This window comes from Triturus cristatus, chromosome 1_2 (genome assembly GCF_964204655.1).
Source record: "Triturus cristatus chromosome 1_2, aTriCri1.1, whole genome shotgun sequence".
Taxonomy (NCBI): domain Eukaryota; kingdom Metazoa; phylum Chordata; class Amphibia; order Caudata; family Salamandridae; genus Triturus; species Triturus cristatus.
In genome coordinates, this window is record NC_140580.1 from 186809187 (window position 1) to 186830513 (window position 21327).

At 42.4% G+C, this 21327-nt stretch overlaps 1 protein-coding gene across 2 annotated transcripts in view; it reads left to right on the forward strand.

Moving 5' to 3' along the window:
- Positions 1–21327, forward strand: part of LOC146867033 (VPS10 domain-containing receptor SorCS1-like) — a 3068338-nt gene that overhangs the window by 2306760 nt on the left and 740251 nt on the right. For both annotated transcript variants that reach the window (XM_085603449.1, XM_085603451.1), the window contains exon 10: positions 14818–14964. In XM_085603449.1, the coding sequence (XP_085459575.1) occupies positions 14818–14964 (147 nt within the window). The remainder of the gene's footprint in view (positions 1–14817; positions 14965–21327) is intronic.

Here is a 21327-nt window from a genome sequence, read left to right on the forward strand (position 1 = left end):
TAGTTAGGCTCAGATTTCACTCATACACAACCATAGAAATCCAGCAGTTATAGTTACCTGAGCTAACTATAACTTATGCCCCATAATGCATTGCTTATGACCTCACATCACTCAGTTATAGAGTTATCTCAAGTAACTATAACGTGTGCCCTATTGTATCTATAACTCACACCCTCGCCATGCACTGCTAATTACCCCACACGTTACATCACTCATGGCCTCTCCCATGACACCATTGATAATATCAGTACAACATTTGCTGTAAAATTTGTTGATGAGAAAACTTTGTATGGAGGGGGTGTGAGTCATAGTTACCTTAGGACATCAGTTATAGTTACTTGAGATAACTTTAACTATAACAGCTAAATTTCTATGGTTTTGTGTGTTTTATTTCTGGACCTAACTATAACATCCCTATAACCTTTGTGGGTTCAGTGAAAAGAATATATATGTATATATTACCTACTGGCGGTCGCCAGTAGGTAGTTCTAGTTAAGACCTAGTTCCCTTCGGAAGAGCGTTTTTTCATTTGCAAATAACTTTGGCGTTGTTTGATAAATCCTCAAGAAATTTTCAAAACTAGTTTGATGCTCACTTCAGCTGCTGTCTAGAAAGTCTTGGGGTGATCCGTCAAGCAGGTGCCAGGTCACTCGCACCATACAGCCACTAACATAGCCACGCACTCACCCATACAGCTACTCACACAAGCTCTTATTTACCTACAGTCACTCACACATCACTCACTCACCCATATAGCCTCTCAACACAGCCACTCACTCACTCATACAAGCACTCACACACCCACACAACCAATTACATACCCCTTCATACATCCATACTAGCACACACACACCTGCTCACTCACCCATACAGCCATTCACACAGACACTTACTCTCCAATACAGCCACTCACACACCACCTCACTTAACCATCCAATCAAACTGCCACTCACTAATCCGAACAATCACTTACATATGGAGTCACTCACTAATACAGCCATTCAGACACCCACCCAATCGCTCACTCATACAGTCACTAAACCCCCACATGTTCACTCATAGAACCACCGTCACTGCCACTCACTCACCCATTCAGCCACTGACACACTTACTCACTCACAATACCAACACCCACATAGCATCTCACCCACACAGGTACTCATACACCCACTTATGCACCATACAGTACTTACACACCCAAACAAACAAGGATACATACAGTCACACAGCTACTCACTTAATATGTTAGAAGTAGATTCACTAAGTAGTAGTGCACCTAGTATACTAATTTAACTTTTGTAGTATGTTAATATATATGTTTAACACTCATAAATACTGAAAATCACTAACACTCACTTGATGATGTCATCAGTGATGTATTTTCAGATGATATCCGTGATGTCATCAGTGATGTCATGAGTGATGTAATATGTGAGGTCATAAGCAGTGCATTGCGGGGTATAAGTTATAGTTATATCTCAGGTAAGTATAACTGCATAATTTAACTGGTGTTGAACATGTGAAATCTGAGCCTAACTAGAACGTCTCTGTCACCTTTATTTTTTTTCAGTGCATATATATATTATATATATATATATATATATTCACTGAAAAAACCATAGGTTTCACACATGTTATAGTTAGCTGTACATTTTACTGATAAAAAACCAATGAAATTCCCCCGTTATAGTTACTGTAGGCAACTATAACTCACGCGACCGCAATCCTCTGCTGATGCTAATACTGTATTTAGACACTTATTTGCCCATGTCTTCTTCCATTAAATTTAAGCTATACATATATTACAAAAATTTTTTTTTCATAAAGACACATATGTCATCAGCAGAGGATTACGGTCGCGTGAGTTATAGTTGCCTACAGTAACTATAACGGGGGAATTTCATTGGTTTTTTATCAGTAAAATGTACAGCTAACTATAACATGTGTGAAACCTATGGTTTTTTCAGTGAATTTGCAAGGTTTTTTAAATGCTAATTCCTAACTATAACATGTGTGAAACCTATGGTTTTTTCAGTGAATTTGTACGGTTTTTTAAATGCTAACTTACTTTACGCCATTCGTGGCGTGCGCGCCCAGTTAACGCAGTTCGTTCCGTGCGTGCACGGTGCGCTTCGCGCACCGTGCGCGCACAGTGAGCACGCAGTTAGTGCCATGCACGCACAGTGGTCACGCGGTGCGCTGTGCGCACCGCGTGCCCACATTATGCGGGATGGGCCATGTACGCACGATGCGCTTCGCGCACCGTGCGCACATGGGGGACATATTATGCGCATCGTTGTGAAATGTTTTGTTTATTATTTTCATTTATTTGATATGCCATGCACAAATGGAGCCCTTAGGGCACCATTTGCACATGGGGTGTGGAAAGTGTGGATAATTTTTTTTTTTAAAACAATTTTTTACCGTACGCGTACGGTAAGCGTAATCGGCGATTTTTCGAAAAAAAAAATATTTTTTTTTTGCCTTTGGGGGTTGTTTGGGGGCCCGTATATCACTGCTGGGTGATTATTATCTCAATATACTGCCCCTTTACACATTTTTGGGCTTCATTTATGCTGCCCCACTCTGAGTGCGAGAGAGAAAATGGCGGCCGCCGCTTCCTGGTTTTGGCCGATTCGAATGTTTACTAAGATCTAAGAGCCAATCAGAATCGCGCTCGCGCACGCTACCGTACGCGTACGGTAAGCGCACCGTAAGCGCACCGTAAGCTGGCTCAGATATATATATTGATTTAAAGGCTATTTTCTCAGAATCTACTGAACAGATTTACACCAAACCTACAAAAGGCACTTCCTTGACCTGAGGACTACCTCTCTGCCAAATTTCAAGTAATTCTGTTCAGCCGTTCGGGCTGTAGCTGTGTCTAAAGGTCCTATGGAAAAATGCATGGGAAAAACGTGTTTTGGGACCCCCCTTTTATCTCAGCCCCCGCTTGACGAATCCCCCCGAGACTTTCAGGGTAGGAGCGGAGCGTAGCACCCCACCTATTTTGAAAAATTCACGAGGATTCGTCGACCGGCGCAAAAGTTATTCAAAATAGAATGTTGCGGATTTCCTATGGAAACGTGGTCCTAACTATAACTACCTACTGGCGACCGCCAGTAGGTAATATATATATATATGTATATATATATATATATATATATATATATATATATATATATATATATATATAAAACAGTTCACCATCCCATTCTCCGTGATATCCAGGAAGAAGCACAGGTACAGACCACAACGTACTGCAGAAATAGCATGAATAGTGCAAACTTTATTCCAGGCACCCTGACATGACGCGTTTCGGTCGTTTGAACATGACCTTGATCACATGACACGCTGAAATCAAGTCACTTTTTTAAATGCTCTCACCTTGTACCCTCCTCCCAGAACAGCCAATGACAATACAAGATGAAGCTAAACAGCACACTACCATGACCAGGAGCACCCAAATTCATAAACATAAACAATATTAGAATCCGAAAAGACAGACTGCTAATGTGTAAACTATATACACATTATATAATATTTTAAGCAAAAAACATTCTTAAAAGGGTCCTGTTCATAAAATCATCTTAAAAAATTGTTAATAACCATAAGGGAGGTTAAAAAAATAATAAACCACAGTGCTAGTGCTGATAAAATGTAGCCAATAAATATGTATAGAAGAAGGGGTAAAATATGAAAACATATATATATTATCTACTGGCGGTCGCCAGTAGATAGTTATAGTTAGGACCTATTTTCCATAGGAAATCCGCAACATTCTATTTGGAATAACGTTGGCGCCGGTTAACGAATCCTCGCGAAATTTTCCAAACTTTTGGCCAGCTGCGCTCCGCTCCTACCCTGAAAGTTTTGCGGTGATCCGTCAAGCGGGGGCCGAGAAAAAAGGGGGGTCCCAAAACGCGTTTTCCCCATGCAATTTCCCATAGGATCTGTTGTCGCAGCTACAGCCCGAACCGCTGAACGGAATGACACCAAATTTGGCAAAGAGGTAGTCCCCAGTTCGGACTCGTGCCTTTTGCATATATGGTGTGAATCTGTTCAGTAGTTCCTGAGAAAATTAGGGTAAAAAAGTTAGTGATATCTATGGCCGCAGAGGATCCGCGGACCTTACCCGCACCGTAAGCGCACCATCCCCGAACCGAGCGTGCACCCTCCCGATCGCGCACTGAATGCTAATTGGCTGTCGAGTGTCTCTCTATATTCGAAACCAGGAACTGTTGGCGGCCATTTTCTGCCTCGGTAGAAGCGAGGCTGATTAAGTAAGGGGAATAAGTGTGTAAAACATATAAAGGGGGCAGAGTGGAAATACTCTGACCCTCTAGAGGTGCTTAGGGGGTCCCAGAAGGACCCCCTGGGGCCCCCTTTTAAAAAAAAAAAAAAACGGCAAAATGCGCGCACGGTGTGCGCATCCTATCGCGTTTGGTGCACGGATCCTCACGCGTTTGGTGCGCGGATCCAAAAACATGGAAAGAATATATAAAATAAAGTTTTGCACATATAGTTAAAAAAATATTTTGAAAAATATAAAAAAATATGTTTGAAAAACGCATTAAGTTCAAATAATATTTTTTAATTTTTAAAAGTATTAATTGAAAAAATAAGTTTAAAAAATGGTGATAAAGTATTTTTTTTTAAATTTAACTAATGAAATGACACACGGAATTTGAAAAATATAGAAATCCAATCAAAATCATTAAACATGATATCTTCAGAGATAAGTTATAGATAGGAATTAGCATTTAAAAAACCTTTGAAATTCACTGAAAAACCATAGGTTTCAGGCCTGATATAGTTAGGAATTAGCATTTAAAAAACCTTTGAAATTCACTGAAAAAACCATAGGTTTCATGCACGTTATAGTTAGGAATTGGCATTTAAAAAACCTTAGAAATTCACTGAAAAAACCAAAGGTTTCAGGGGCGTTATAGTTAGGAATTGGCATTTAAAAAACCTTAGAAATTCACTGAAAAAACCATAGGTTTCAGGGGTGTTATAGTTAGCTGGACATTTCCCTCGTACAAAACCCTAGAAATTCCCCCGTTATAGTTAGTTCAGCTAACTATAACTCACGCCCCCGCAATGCACTGCTGATGACATCACATATTACATCACTCATGACATGGTCAGTGACATCACTGATGACATCTCAAATGACATCACTGATGACATCACTGATGACGTCATCCATGTGATAAATTAGTGAATCTTCTCACACCCTAATATAACCTTTGATACACCGACTCAAAATTTCAGACGGCCATTTTCACAACCAATACCAATAACTACTCACCCACTCATTGACTCTTAGGTCTACATACATCTCCACTCACTCACTTGTACAGTCACTCATACTTACAGTAACTCTGTGCATTTATACACCTATATAGACACTCACACTCCGCCAATCATCCATTGAGGTACTGACACATCTAGTCAGTCATGCAAATAATTAATCACAGTAAAATTTACTCACCTATACAGTTAAAAACACTCAAGTTCACTTACTCATAAAAATACTAACAAATTCTGTGTCTTCCTGCAGAAAAACAAACAGCACATGACACAGATATCCTTGCACTATGGCGCATTCAGCCACTCCCAAAATCACACACTCTCACATATAGATAGTTATATACTCTTACACACATATGCACTGCGTTTCACATATGTAGTTAGTGACACATGTATAACTGAGATATACATTCAATCACTAACACACCCATACATACACTCACCCAACCATACAGTCCATCACAGATGCACTTTTAAAACCATGCACCCACTGAATCACCCACTCACACATCTAGTCACAGAGTCATACACACCCTACCCACACAAACACTCAGGCACTCATACAGATACTCAGACAACCAATCAATAACCCATATAGACACTCATATAGCTATTCACAAAACCATGCAGCCACTTATACACCAACACACAGACACATACAGACATTCACACAGTTTAGTCACTAGTCTGCAGTAAGATACATTTAATGACTCACTTATAGAGTCAGTTACGCACCTAGAAAATCATCCATTCACACAATTGTACACCCCCTTATTTTTCAACAGGCCTTTCCCTTTATATATTAAACATATTAAAACTGTTCAGAAACAGATACTCAATGGATGATGTCATCAGTGATGTCATCAGTGGTGTCATTTGAGATGTCACCAGTGATGTCATCAGTGATGTCACTGACCATGTCATGAGTGATGTAATATGTGACGTCATCAGCAGTGCATTGCGGGGGCGTGAGTTATAGTTAGCTGAACTAACTATAACAGGGGAATTTCTAGGGTTTTGTACGAGGGAAATGTCCAGCTAACTAAAACACCCCTGAAACCTATCGTTTTTTCAGTGAATTTCTAAGGTTTTTTAAATGCCAATTCCTAACTATAACACCCCTGAAACCTTTGGTTTTTTCAGTGAATTTCTAAGGTTTTTTAAATGCCAATTCCTAACTATAACGTGCATAAAACCTATGGTTTTTTCAGTGAATATATATATATGTATATATGACGGCATTCAGGCCACGAAGTATTACCTTTCACTTAAACCAGTACAGTTCAAAGACCACAACGAGATGCTAATTGAGATGTTGGAACATTGTCTTCTCAACAACAATTTTATGTATAATAATCTACTGTATCGCCAGTTGAGAGGCGTAGCTATGGGGGCTAGTTTTTCCCCTAGCTACGCCTGTCTGCGTATGGGTTTTTGGGAAGAGAGGGTACTTAAGAATGAGCATGCTAAGTACCTGAAAGAGAATATAGTGGTCTCGTTGCATTTTATAGACGACTTATTTGTGATATGGAATGGCACATTGGAAGAGGCAATTAATTTTATTGATGTTTTAAATGTAAATAATCTTAACCTTCATTTTACAGCATCATGTAGCCAAACTAATGTCACTTTTTTAGATACAGAAGTCTATATACATGCAGGAAACATTGAGACTAGACTGTATCGCAAACCGACTGCAGGTAACTCTACACTGCATGCAACTAGCGCTCATCCTTCCCACCTCATTAGAAGTATACCCTATGGTGAAATGCTGCGTTTAAGAAGAGTGTGTAGCAATGATATTGACTTAAAAATGGCACAGACCTTGAGTAAACAAAGGTTCAGAAAAAGAGGTTACTCTACTAAAATTATCGATAGTGCAATTACAAGAACTAATAATCTCAATCGAGAACAACTACTTCAGCCTACCACTATTGTATCTAGGACAGCAGTAACACGGGATAACACAGTTAAAAATGTAAAAACTCCCCCTAACACCTTTAGGATTATCATGGGCTATAGTCGACAACAGGCTGATTTACGCAAAATTATCAATAGGAATTGGCCTATTGTATGCAGCGACCCCATTATTGGTCCTATGCTCCCCCAGCGGGCCTTGATAACTTACAGTAGGGCCCCCACTATGAGGGATGCCTTGGTCAATACGAATCCAGAAATACTTGAAAAAACTTTGTGGTTGCAACTTAATAGTGGCTTCTACAAATGTAAGACCTGCAAAGCCTGTGTCCATGGGATCAACACCAAAACATATACTGATCCTTTTAGTAATAGACAGCATAAAATCACTAAATTGTTGACGTGTAAAACCGAATATGTTGTCTACGTCCTCACCTGCCCTTGCAATCTCAGTTATGTAGGCAGTACGAAATTAGCTGCACACAAGCGTATACTGCAGCATTTACGTGCAATTTCCAATCAAGACAATACTTACCCTGTTGCCAGGCACTTCAGAGAAACCCACAAAAGTGACATCAGGGGTCTCAGATATTTTGTTATTGATACCATTGTGCCCAGCAGGAGGGGTGGGGACAGAGAATCTAGCTTACGCAGACTGGAAACACGTTACATTTTGCAACTTGACACAATGTCTCCATCAGGCCTTAACATAACAGAAGATTTATACACGTGTTTAGGCTAATTATAGGTCCATAATACTGTAACAGTTACATTATGTGTAGATCAGTCATATGAGACCCATGATTATATCCCATACATGATTTTATCTATTGTTTTGTAACTAGGTAATAGGGTCAGATGTGTATACAGCAATTTATATATTTTTAGACATTGGTCTTAATCTATTTATTCCTCTCTTTTATGGTTATTTATTTGGTATGTAGTTTACTATTTATTACAGATAAATTGTACTGTATGTAGGAAGTTTGCACTTTTGCACATTGGCATCCGCCCTTATACCCTGGATCAGAACTTGATGTATATTGTGATGAATCTGACACCAGCAGCCTAGGAGCTTTCCGAATTTGCCTTCTTTATGATGATTAGTGACTCCCGACCTAACTCTGACTCTATAGATTATATTGTATTTTACGAACATGAATGAAATGTTATTGTTTTTAGCAAAATAGATATTTAAGTGATGCACCGGAATACATGATTTTCTTGATGATGCACATTTCTGATACTGTTGTTCTCTCAACCACCAGTACAAGCACTATTACACTTTAAATTGCATGGCAACTCTTTTTATTTCATCAGATAGGGGGAGGACTACTATCACCACTAGTTACTGATTTCATGCTGTGTTCATTTCCATATAGATGGCAGTATCATTAGTCAATGGAAATTAGTTACTGTACATATTGTTATTTTATACTTACTCCAGGTCGAGTGAATTGGCATTTCCGCCATTATTGGATTCTAGTATTGTATATATTTCATATGATTTAACAGTGTGAATTATACTATGTGGGGCCTTTTACGTATTTGTATGGTCCAAATATGTCTACTGTGGTAGTATTTCTTCAGTGACTACGACGTCTCCCCCATGTGATGCATTTGTTAATCTGCACTGACACTTTCAATAACCGGCACTTTGTAAATGACGCTGTTATGTGAGCAAGGCTCTGAGGAGCCGAAACGTTATGGCCGTCGCTCTGGGCAAATAAAATTGACTTTGCACTTTAATTGGTTCGTGTACCTGCATTTTGTGAGTGTCCGGAGGATTACCGAGGCTGGCGAATGCGGTAATTAGGATATATATATATATATATTCACTGAAAAAACCATAGGTTTCACACATGTTATAGTTAGCTGGACATTTTACTGATAAAAAACCAATGAAATTCCCCCGTTATAGTTAGTGCAGGCAACTATAACTCACGCGCCCACTTTACGCAGTTAGTGCCGTGCGCGCATGGAGGACATATTATGCGCTTCGTTGTGAAAGGTATTGTTTGATTTTTTATTGTGCTATGTATTATTCATGTGCCATGCACAAATGGTGCCCTTCGGACACCATTTGCGCACGGGGTGTGGAGAATATGGATATTGGGTTTTTTTGGCAGTTTTTTTACCGTACGCGTACGGTAAGCGTAATCGGCGATTTTTAGAAAAAAATTAAAATTGCATTTTTGTCCTTGGGGGTTCTTTGAGGACACCTCCATCAAGGCTAGGTGGTTGGGAGCAGTCTAAACAGCCCCTTTATATGTTTTTTGCCTTTGTTTTTCTTCCACCCCCTCAGAGTGCGAGATAGAAAATGGCGGCCGCCGCTTCCTGGTTTCGACCGATTCGAATGTTTACTAAGATCTAACAGCCAATCAGAATCGCGCTCGCGCACGTCACCGTACGCGTACGGTAAGCGCACGGTAAGCGCACCGTAAGCTGGCTCAGATATATATATTGATTTAAAGGCTATTTTCTCAGAATCTACTGAACAGATTTACACCAAACCTACAAAAGGCACTTCCTTGACCTGTAGACTACCTCTCTGCCAAATTTCAAGGAACTCTGTTCAGCCGTTCGGGCTGTAGCTGTGTCTAAAGGTCCTATGGAAAAATGCATGGGAAAAACGCGTTTTGGGACCCCCCTTTTATCTCAGCCCCCGCTTGACGAATCCCCCCGAGACTCTCAGGGTAGGAGCGGAGCGTAGCGCCCCATTAGTTTTGAAAATTTCGCGAGGATTCGTCGACCGGCGCCAAAGTTATTCAAAATAGAATGTTGCGGTTTTCCTATGGAAACAGGGTCCTAACTATAACTACCTACTGGCGACCGCCAGTAGGTTATATATATATATATATATATATATATATATATATATATATATATATATATATATATACACCTACTCTGTGGTGTGTTACATCCAATATTTGCATTTCAAATCCGCAAATGTGTAAGTATTTGCAGGACGGTTTCCATTCAGACAGGAAACCCTGCCCGTTTCCGCCCAAGCCAAGGAAAAGCAGTTCAGATATCACTTCATATAGAGGCTGACTACAGGGATGGAAAGAAATGAAGGCGGATACAAAATGATGTAGCATTGGGGCTGACAATCTAGAGGGGAAAATCAAGCTTAGTGGGTTAATTCTCCAGTTACTGGGATCTATCTGAATGATCCTGACAGTCGCAGGTTTGATGACAATCAGGGACAAATATAGCTTATTCTTCACTAAGTAGGTAAACAATAATGCCTTTTAGTTTGGCATCTTTAACATTTGTGAATTTTTAGAGGCTACTACACCACCTCTGGAAAGCAGATGGGTCTGTAGTAGTTTAATTTGCTTGTGAACTTTGCCTGACTAATCCTTTGTACGTGAGAGATTCCAAACCTGACCTCAAGAACTTACTGATTCTTCCCTAGGCTTAGAGATATTGTAAGAGGTAGTAAATTTTCCAATGTCCTCATCGGCCAGTAACTCTCAATATTCAATAGAACGTAATAACACACATCTACCTCTTCCTTTTTTAATTGTATTGTGTTTAATTGCACTAATATAATATTTCATAACCATAATGATTCACATAGCACTCCACGAACGGGTAGCACGCCACTCAGTAGGGAAACGCTCAGCTCCAAAGGTGTTCAGCTCTGCGTGGCCTATGCAAGAAGTATTTAAGTGTTGTGTGTCCAGAGTAATGATTGTATTTTTTCTTGGGTCATATCGTCTAGGCATGCAATGCCAGCAAGACAAGGGAAAGATAGAATGCACACATTTTAGTTTAATTTGTTTTCCCTGATGGATTGGGTCTCTACAGAATCCACCGAGGATCGGATACAGGTAGTCAAGGTAGATGCTCTATAAAATCTCTCAAGGAAGACAGGGGAGCAACCCATAGGCACTTAGCAAATGCAGCCAGCCATGTTAAATGGCCTGTCCCATCCAGGAGTGATAAAGACTGACCTACAGCATGAAGAAGAGTGAAACAGTCCTAGTTAATGTTCCTTGGGAACCACCCGGAAGTGATACTGTCCCTGAGCAGTGCAGTAACTACAGGCAGCTATAGTAAACACTCTCTAGGGTCCACGCAGCAGTGATAGGAGGGCAACCCATGGGCATGCACTGGTTACTGGTGGCCTTCATAACTGAAGACAAGTGTCAGTCAAGGAAGGATGGCAGTAACCTGCAGACTCACTAGAGACTTGTTCTAGAGTCCTCCCAAGAGAAAGAGAGGGCAGCCTGCACATATACACTGGATACACTCAGACAGGGTGCTCAGTTTACAACTGAGCATGCAGGCAAGTAAGCAATATAAAGACAAATGCGGCACGCAAGGGTTGTAGTCACAAATTAAGGAGGCTATGCCATGTGTGCAGCTTTTACAGATAGCAGTCATCCCTTTCTCATTGTCACATATCAGTCGCCATCTGATTTAAGACTTTGCTTGCTAGGGTCCCCCACGCATGAGGAGGAGCAGGCCATGGTCATGCACAGGGTATGGGTTACAGGCAGGAGACAGGGTTCTGTCTCTATGAAATATATCTGTGTGGGCGGTGCATGCCTTGTTGCTTACAAGTATACAGTGCAGAGTTCCAAATGTAAACTGCAGGCCACAAGTTCCCATGTTAGTATATTAGCTTAGTGGGTTAAGTGCATGCTACTGTGATGTATCTGTTTACATTGTTGGAGTTACCGGTTTTAATCTAGGTAGTGAAACTCCATATTGTATCCTATGAAAGCAATAACATGAGTAAAATGTAGTTGAGCAATACTGATAGGTATTATAATTGCTAAGTTGTCCACTAAAACACAAACCTTTGACCTGACGATGACATAGTCTTCATTGCAGGGGTTTATTCCACAGCACTATTTAACGTTTTATGTTTTCCACTGCTGTCTCTGACAAATTTCAAGAACTTACATGACCCCTCAATTGTCGTACTACATACTCTCTCTACACTCTCTTAAAACATTTCTCCAAGTGTGCTTAGCCATCAGTGTTTTGTTTCCACTAACCAGTAATAACAGGGGACTTCTTCTGTGGTTTGCATAAGTGCTGTTGTTTGCATAAGGGCAGTGTCTTTGTCTGTCACGGCATCTTCAGCTTCAACTATTCGCTCGGTGGGATATTTGGATCATGTAACACTGCACACGACACAGGCTGCAAATTATGGAAGGGATGTTAGGGAATGGGAAGGACATTACAATAACCGAAGTGCAACTTTCAGTTACTTCTAATTATCTGTTGTGTAGGTTTCTTATCTTGCAAGTTATTTGGTTAAACTCTCTTTTCCATTCTACACCTCGTTGGCTTAGTTAACGCACCGATGAGTGCCTTGAGTCTCACCTGAATTTCATGGGACACCTTCCTGCTCCTTGCACCCGTCCACATCCTGTTACTCAATATTTATGACTGCTGTAATTCACACCTGACATTAATGCTCTTTGTCTATTGTAAATGTCCTTGCTCCCTTGAGTAATTGATTTATATGCCTTTGTAACGATCTATTTCTTTTGTGAAACATTTTACCACCCATGGATAATGCCCGCGCTATAGAAAGCTACATAAATAAATACATATCTGCATGTTTCACGCCTGTTTGATGCGTAGTGCTCTTGCTATTGGCTGTGTCGCGTGAGAATCGTGCAGCCCCTAAATCTGACTCATACACTGGTAAAACATACATTGCTTAATGTTAGAGGTTGCCATGGAGTCGAGAAGACGTGTCAGTTTCATAAAGAATGGCCTACGCAAGGCCTGGATATTACCATAGGGTCCCCAGGGTTTGGTATCCTGTGGCTGCCCGGACCACATCAGCAATGCACGTAAGGGCGCCTCGTAACTCTGTTCTGACCAGTGGGAATCTGAAGAGGGGGCAGCAGTGACCATCCACTGTGGTCATTTCAGCGAAAGACAAAAGGAAACCAGTTCCATAAGGTGCTCAACGTAAAAATGCCTTTGCATATCTAGCAGCTCCAAGGAAGACTTGCAGATGGCTGCAATCAGAGGTAATTTCTGGTGCCTGCAGTGTTGGCATCAAGGCACTAGGACAAAAGGCGTTTCTTGTTACTGAGAGCAACCGTTTGTGAAATGTACCAACCAAGCTTACCTTCACTGTGTTTTCAAATGTTGTCACTTTGTGGCTCTTAAAAGCTCAACTGCCTGTTAATATCTGGAAAAAATATCCGTGAGTTTACAGTGAATCGAATTCATTTTTTGAGATTTTTTCACATCTTCATGTGTGGTCATATCTAGTTTCTTGGTTGTTGTTTTTTTGTAGCACAAACACATTCAGCAGGCAGCTTCAGAGCACCTATAAAAACAGAACAAGGTCACTAACCTCTGAAATCATTGGATGGAAAACTGCAGCCATGCCCCATGATGCACTTCTTTTTAACTTACCACAACAGCATGCATTTATTATACCTCATTGCTGACATTAATTTGAGTAGATCCTTTTAAAAGTCATGATAGCACTAGACTGCATTGCTCTTAAATCACTCTGTGCGTTCCATATTGTCTAGTCTATTACTTTGCATGTATGATTGAATGAATATTTACAATTGCATGCACTATTTTATATGCAGACTCATGCACCGTAACACACTTTTACTGCCGCTTTCCAATGAAAACAAGTTGACAGAAGAATGTGTGACTTAAGGATGATAAGCTACATTATTTACTGCAGCCATTCATATATACACATCTGTATAGCTTGGGTTTCCTCTCCTATGAGTATTTAAGATTAAAAAGGATTTTTTGTGGGGATGGGGGGCTGTGATCGAACTATGGGGCATATCAACAAGAGCTTTATCTCTGCTTTTTTGGCTTTAAAAGCCAAAAAACCAGAGATAAAACTAGCACCCTATCAACAACAGGGTGCTAACACGCAAATTTGCATGTTAGCACCCTTTTACTCTACGCTTCCCCTTGCATCTGTAATGAGATGCAAAGGGGGCGTTCCAGAGTAAAATAATAGGAGAAATGTCGCTAAGCGACATTTCTCCTATTATCAAGAATGTCGCTAACCCTGTTAGAGACAAAAAAAGCAGCGCTAACCGCGGTTAACGCTGCTTTTTTACGTCTGGTATTTTTCTGACTTAGCCATGATATCCTATGGAAGGAGGATATCATGGCTAAGTTTGTCTGTCCCTATCAACAAGCTAACGTGAGATTATCGCTGGGTTTCCAGCGATAATCTCACGTTAGCCACTTAGCGTGAGGATTTTTATCGCTATTGAGATAAGCGTTGCTAATAGCACGCTATCTCAGCGATAAAAATCAACGCTAGCCGGCGATAATTATAATAGCGCTAAGTGCGCTTAGCGATAATTATCGCCGGTTGTTGTTGATATGCCCCTATGTGTCTCGCTAGCGAAGAGGGTCTTGGGAAATCAGACCAGGGTAACCTCGTATTGACTTCGTACCCTCATATACTTGACGTCGCATATAGGACATTATAATTACACTGGATGACGTTGACCTGCTTTCATGTGCCTAATATTCTGAATCCTGCTGATGTTATGTGTTTTAAACGGCCCTTCAACCTACACGTTTTTCAGCTGTTCCAATTTCTCCTAGGTAGCAGGGATAAAGGGAATGTTTCTGGCTAACAAGAAGACTGACAACCAGGTCAAAACCTTCATCACTTATAACAAAGGACGAGACTGGCGCCTCCTTCAGGCCCCGGAAGTTGATCTGAGAGGAGACCCCGTTCACTGCCTTCTGGTAAGTTACAGGTCAGAAAATAAGAGCCTTTTAAAGTGCAAGGTTCAGGGCTTGTATGATGCAAATGACTTGAAGCACAGAATAAATGCCGTGTTTTTTCTGAGCGCCCACAGGCTTATGGCACGGTGCATGTAACGCTGACTATGTGGCACCGAAACCAAAATGATTGCAGTCTCCAGGTGATAATTTCGTTGATTAGTTTGAAACATTTAGCGTAAAGGGGCGTTTTTAAACCACATTTTTGAAAATTTCAGATCTGCATGTTCAGATATATTGAAAACGCTATCATAAAGGGCTCAGTCGCAGGATTTGATCATGCTTGTTTGCAGCAACCAAATCCGAAGCGATCTCTATTACTGTAAACTTAACGCAGTGCTGAATTTTGGTCACTAGATGGCAGTAGAAAACTACATCAGAGAAGAATAAAGTGTGATTACCAACCTTCTGTAGTTAGATTCTGCTAGTTGCAGCATGCACCTGTCGACAATGTATGTATTAATGGGCGTCTGTAGATTTTCTTTTCGGGGAGGGGGGGGGGGTGGGGGGGGGAGATAATTAAAACAATTTCAAGATCGTGCTGCCGGTATTAGCCCCCCCACCCTTTGCGGACTCCTGTATATACTTTCTTATATATTAGCAAAATGCCTATTTAACTAATCCACTAGAATGCACTGTGATGATGTAGCCCATCAGCAAGCCACACCATGCAACTTTTAGACAGCATGTTTTTTGTTTTGCATTGAATGTATTTGTTCATTATAAATTGAGTTTTGTATTTCGGCATGTGTTACCATAACCCGATGAGCATCTTACACTGGACATTGCTTAGACTTTTTGACTTTTCTGGGAAAGCTACCTCGGCGGAAGGCCATCTTAAAAGATCGCCTTTTGGGCGGGGGAATAAGGAGAATATTTGGCAAGAGCCGCGCTAGGGTCCGGTTTGGTGCTGAGGCAAATCTCAGTCCGAGGCAGCACAAAAACTCCGTCACGCGACGCGAATGGAAACTCACGATCGCTGCCTCCTCCCACTCCCCTGCCTTGTCTTTCTCCATCTTTGCTTCTCTCTCTCCACCCTTCTGTTTCTTCTCTCTGTCTTCCTCGCTCACTCCTCTGTCTCAGTCTGTCTCCTCTTTCTTTGCTGCCCGTTTCTTCCTCTCTTCATCCATCCATAAAATCGTTTTCTAAGCCTCCCTCTTGCTGGTTTAGTCTCCTATCTTCTCTTACCCTCTCTTTCTCCGTCTCTGGCTTTTATTTCCCCTTCTTTCTCCCTCACTTCTTCTCCCTCTGTTATCAGCTCTTTGACCACAACAGCTGTAGGCACGAGGCTGAGACACCACTTTCATTTCACCTGTACCAAGTCAGGCTAATAAACGCCGGCTTCCAACGGTGACAATCTTCTGTCCCAATCCAATTATGAGGTGTTTTATCTAAAGAGCTGAATTCAAAACGCGTAATTAAACAAAACGGCCTATTTGGTACAATCCGATTATTATTCGCTGTGGCAGTAAAGGCACATATACCATCCCATACCAGGTCACAGCCCATTTAGTGTTATAGATTGCAACAAAGCCCAGCCCCCCCCCCCCTCCCTCACCACCACCTTAATCTCTGTCATAGTGCGTCATTAGGGACTAAAGAAGTGCAAAAACCCGTGGCACCCCCAGGCCAGCCCCTCCTTTGCATATAATAAGTGCTAACCTAGCAACAGTGCGCGAGCTTTTCATACACATTCAGAACATCGTGGGGAGGACAGCCAGAAGCGTGGGACAGAGCCATGAACGAGGGGCAGAGCCTTGAAAAGCAGTCTGACAACTTATGCATTTTTTTTATAAACTCTGTTGCACAGCAACAAGGATCCAGGTGGTGTTAAACCTGTTCTGGCATCTCTAATTGATCACAAATGGGATACACTGTAAAATATTTTCTGGGGCTAAGGCACGTGCTGCAGAGGTGTTTTTAGGCCAAGATATCTTAGGGGATACTAATAGCAGTAAGATAACTCTGGTGGTCAATGCACTTGCTGGGAACATCTGCGTTTTTTTCCAGCCAGTTTTGACTCATCAGAAAGTAGCATAGAGGTAAATGTGCATGCTGTACAGCACAAAGACATGCAGACCACAGATTTGTATTGTATGTAGATGGATCAGTGGGTTACCGCTTTTGTAATAGACATCCCTTTTTGTAACTTGAAGTTCATATGACACAATAATTCTAATATTTGTACAGTAAGTTATGAACAAGTATGAAAGAGCTGCAGGCAAACTGTAAGACATAAGAAAAGATCCTTATTTTTTCAAACTATCATTATTCTAAGGTCACTAAAAAAGATGACTTGGGTAGTGATGATAAGGTCTTAGGGCCCGATTTCGATGTTGGATGGACCTGAGTCCATACAACATCGATTCAGTACTGGGACCGACCGACCGACCTGTTGGCGGTCTCGGTCGCACTCCTATTCTTTACAATGGGAGCATGCATTTCGACTGGAATGCATGCTCTCATTGTAAAGAGAAGAGGTGCAGTTCATCCCTGCACCACGTGGCAGGCACCTTAAGGTGCCTGCCACGGGGTGCAGGGATCAACATTGGGGCAACATAGGTGCCCCCTCGGCCTCCAACGGGAGGCCTGCTCCCATGGGGGCCATGCTGGGGGCCCCCAAAGTCGACTTCCGACAGCCTTTCTGTGTCGGAAAGGCCAGCACAGGCAGGCTGTCTGAATCCAAAATTGTAATCCCTCGGATGGAAAGAGCCGCCCTTGGGATTACTGGAGGTTTTCCGAATGGCAGACGGTCTCTCCGAGCCCATCGGAAGCCATTCGGAAATCCAGTTTGGGTTCCTTTCCGACTGACTCCATCCAAATGAGTCGGTCAGAAATGAATCCAAACAGCTGATTACAATGACTTATTGTATTCAAGCTATACTTGCTGATGAGGGGTAAAACCACAAACCTTGTCCTAGGATGTTTGTTTCCGGTCCAGGGAGGACCTGGCTTGGCAGTTCGGGCTGGACTGTTCCCATGAGTCACAGGGTCAAGACTGATTTGCATGGGGCCAGGTCTAAACTGGGGTGACGCGGTGAGCAAAAGAATTACGGATTTAACCCAGATCTCTTAACTGGGGGTGAATGGTTTGATTTGTTCTGCATTTCGTCCATCAATTGTGTATCTTTTGTTTTGGGATCCAGCTGAAAGTGAAAATAAGAAACAAATCCGCTGCAGGTTGCTTGTATTAACTGCAAGAAGACAGCAGGCACTGCTTAGTGTGTCAGAAAATTAAAGAGACAAATTCAGCATTAATCACTGGAACCAGCCAGGATCCAGCTCAATAATAGTTTCCAGCTGGCCTCCTTGATTTCCTAAACAGATACTTTCAGGCATGGAGCACTGATCCCCATAGCATCGGCGATTCAGGAAGCTTCCCTTGAATGCTGAGCAGCTTCAGTATGGGAGTCCCAAGGGCGGCCTCCAAAACAGCAGCACTGTAGGAGCTCCAGAGCCTGACTAGGATCTAACAATGTTTATGGGATCCTGGTTACCTGATGTGTCACTGTGGTGATCTGGTTTCCCTCAGTCAGGAAAAGATGAATGGGCAGAGGTGGCAGAGTCCTTTCTTTGTGCACCCCCCTCCTCTCAGTTCTCCTTTTGCTTCTTTCTCCAATCCCACTGGATGCAGCAGAGCAGTGCTAAGGTCTTATTAGCTCTTGATTAGGAAATGCACAAAGACCTCACCAGTGCTTGCTGGCCCTTTCCCCTCTGCATCCAGGAGAGTGATATGAGAGTGCGCAATAGAGGCAGGGAAGGAAGAGGAGACAACAAAGCTTCACTCATTTTTGCCGCAAGAATCCTAGAGGACCTCAGGGAGAGTCCAGAGTCTGCCATGGCTGATCCCCTTAAAATGCCCATCCATTTCTAAAACCCTGATTACAAGTTAAGGCATTATTTATTGCACATAATAAGCAAGGATACCACATGTTATGTTTTTTATTCTGTGCAATAGATAACACCTATCATGAGTTTGTAGGGATTAACAGGCTGAGTTTGATGTTTAACGCCCCAAAATCCACATGGTACGGTAAATAACGTACAATTTCCCCTGTTAAATTTCACAGGTTTATCCTGCCAATGTTTAACAACAGCTGAGGTATTTAACACATGCAAAAATTATCGGATGTGTTGAATACAGCCAAACTTGTAAATAAAAGTGCATAAACAGTGGTTTACGCACATCGGCATTTACCGTCCCACTCGTAATCAGGGCTTAAGTGTTTGACCTCCGCATTGCAGGGTCAAATATGGCACAGCTAATATGTTTCAGCCTCTGTAATACCCACCAAACCAGTGTCATTTACTTGGGTAATACTTGCATAAAGTGATAAAAATTCCAAAAGACAATTGAGTTTATAGTGTGCACTGTCGTATTTTCTGACTGATAGGCTGGATAGAAGTCTACATCATGCTTTTATCCATCGTAAATTGATGTAACGTCGAGGTGGGTAAAACAATATATGCTATTTGAGCGCTTAGACACAATCATGTATGTAATGTGCTCTTTTCTTATCTTATCTTATTGTTTTGGTGAAGCGCAACAGCTGCCCCGGCAATGAGGCGTCCCGGCGCTGAAACCCAGATCCGATCCTGAGCTAGAGGGTCCGAGGACGGAGGAAAGTTTACGGGCAAGGGAATAGAAGAGTTTTCACTGCCTTCCGGAAAGCAGATAGGTTGTCTATCTCGCGAATATGATGTGGTAGTTCGTTCCACATCTTGGCTCCCAGGAACCTGAAGGAGCGTCCGCCCATGCGGCAGAGTTTTATGCGTGGGACGCAGAGAAGGTTTTGGTTGGAAGATCTCAGGTTCCGTGACGGCGCATAGGGAGTGAGAAGGGGTTGAAGCAGAGGGGGAGTATTAAGTTTGAAAATTTTGAAGGTCGTGATTAGGGTCTTAAACTTGATTCTGGAGTCAACCGGAAGCCAATGCAGTTTCCTGATGGTTGCTCTGGCTGAGCATCTACGGGGAAGGCCGACCAGAGTTCTAGCGGCCGAGTTCTGCACGCGTTGGAGTCGTGCTAACTCACATTTGTTGGCGCCAAGAAGGAGTACATTGGCATAGTCCAGACGCGAGAGAATGGTGGCTTGGATGATGAGTTGGCGGGTCTTTGCGTCAAAGAAATTTAGTATATGGCTAAGGCTTCTCAGTAAGCCAATGCAGGTGCCGGCAACTTTCTTGGTGTGAGCTCGAAAGTTGAGTGAGTCGTCCATCCAGACACCCAAGTTTTTCACTAGGGTTTTGGGAGGAGGGATGGTACCAAGGGAGGATGGCCACCAGTGCTCATTCCAAAGGCTGGTGTTTTTGCCAAGGAGAAGCACCTCTGTTTTTCCGCCGTTGAGTTGTAAACAGTTTGTGGTCATCCATTGGGCGACCGCAGAGAGTCCGTTTTTAAAATTAGAGGAAAGGTTGGAAGGTCCGTCTGAAAGGGCAATGGCCAGTTGTGTATCGTCAGCGTACGATACCAATGTCAAGCCCCATTCTTTGGCTACTGCCGCTAGTGGCTGAACATAAAGATTAAAAAGAGAGGGGCTTAGCGCAGAGCCCTGTGGGACACCCTGTTCAATAGGGTGGGGTTTAGATAGAAAGGGGGGGGCAGAGACTCGGAAGGACCTGTTTTTGAGGAAGGATCTGAACCACTCCAAGGCGTGGCCCGTTACTCCAAAGGTTTCCAGACGTTTAAGAAGGATGACATGGGATACCGTGTCAAAGGCCGCGCTGAGATCCAGGAGGATCAGCGCAGCACCTTGACCGGCATCCAAGATCGTCCGGAGGTGCTCTGTGGTGGCTAAAAGAGCAGACTCAGTACTATGGCCTGGTCTGAACCCATTTTGTGATGGGTCCAGAATGTTGTTATTGACCATATGTTGGGATAGAGCGCTGTTAACATGTGCTTCAGCGAGTTTGGAAAGCCATGGAAGCAGGGAGATTGGGCGAAAGTTCTCCGGTTTAGATGGATCTAGGGTGGGTTTCTTGATGATAGGGGAAACCCACGCTTGCTTCCAGGCAGATGGTACACACGCTGAAGTAAAGGAGAGGTTCAGGATGGCGGTTAGCGCTGGTAGAAAGAAGTTGATAGAGTCAAGGAAATGGGCCGGGCGCATAGGGTCTGCGGGGGAGCCAGACTTGACTTTATTGCAGAGTGTAATAAGAGTGTCTTTGGAGATTTCTGGGATGTAGGTCAGAGTCGAGTGGCTAAGAGAAACGGAGGGGTAGCTAATGGTATTAGGGTCATGCTGGGGGAAGGAAGTGTAAATTTTCTGCACTTTGTCAACGAAGAACTTAGCAAGTTCTTCGCACTGTTGCTCAGAGGAGATCATAGGG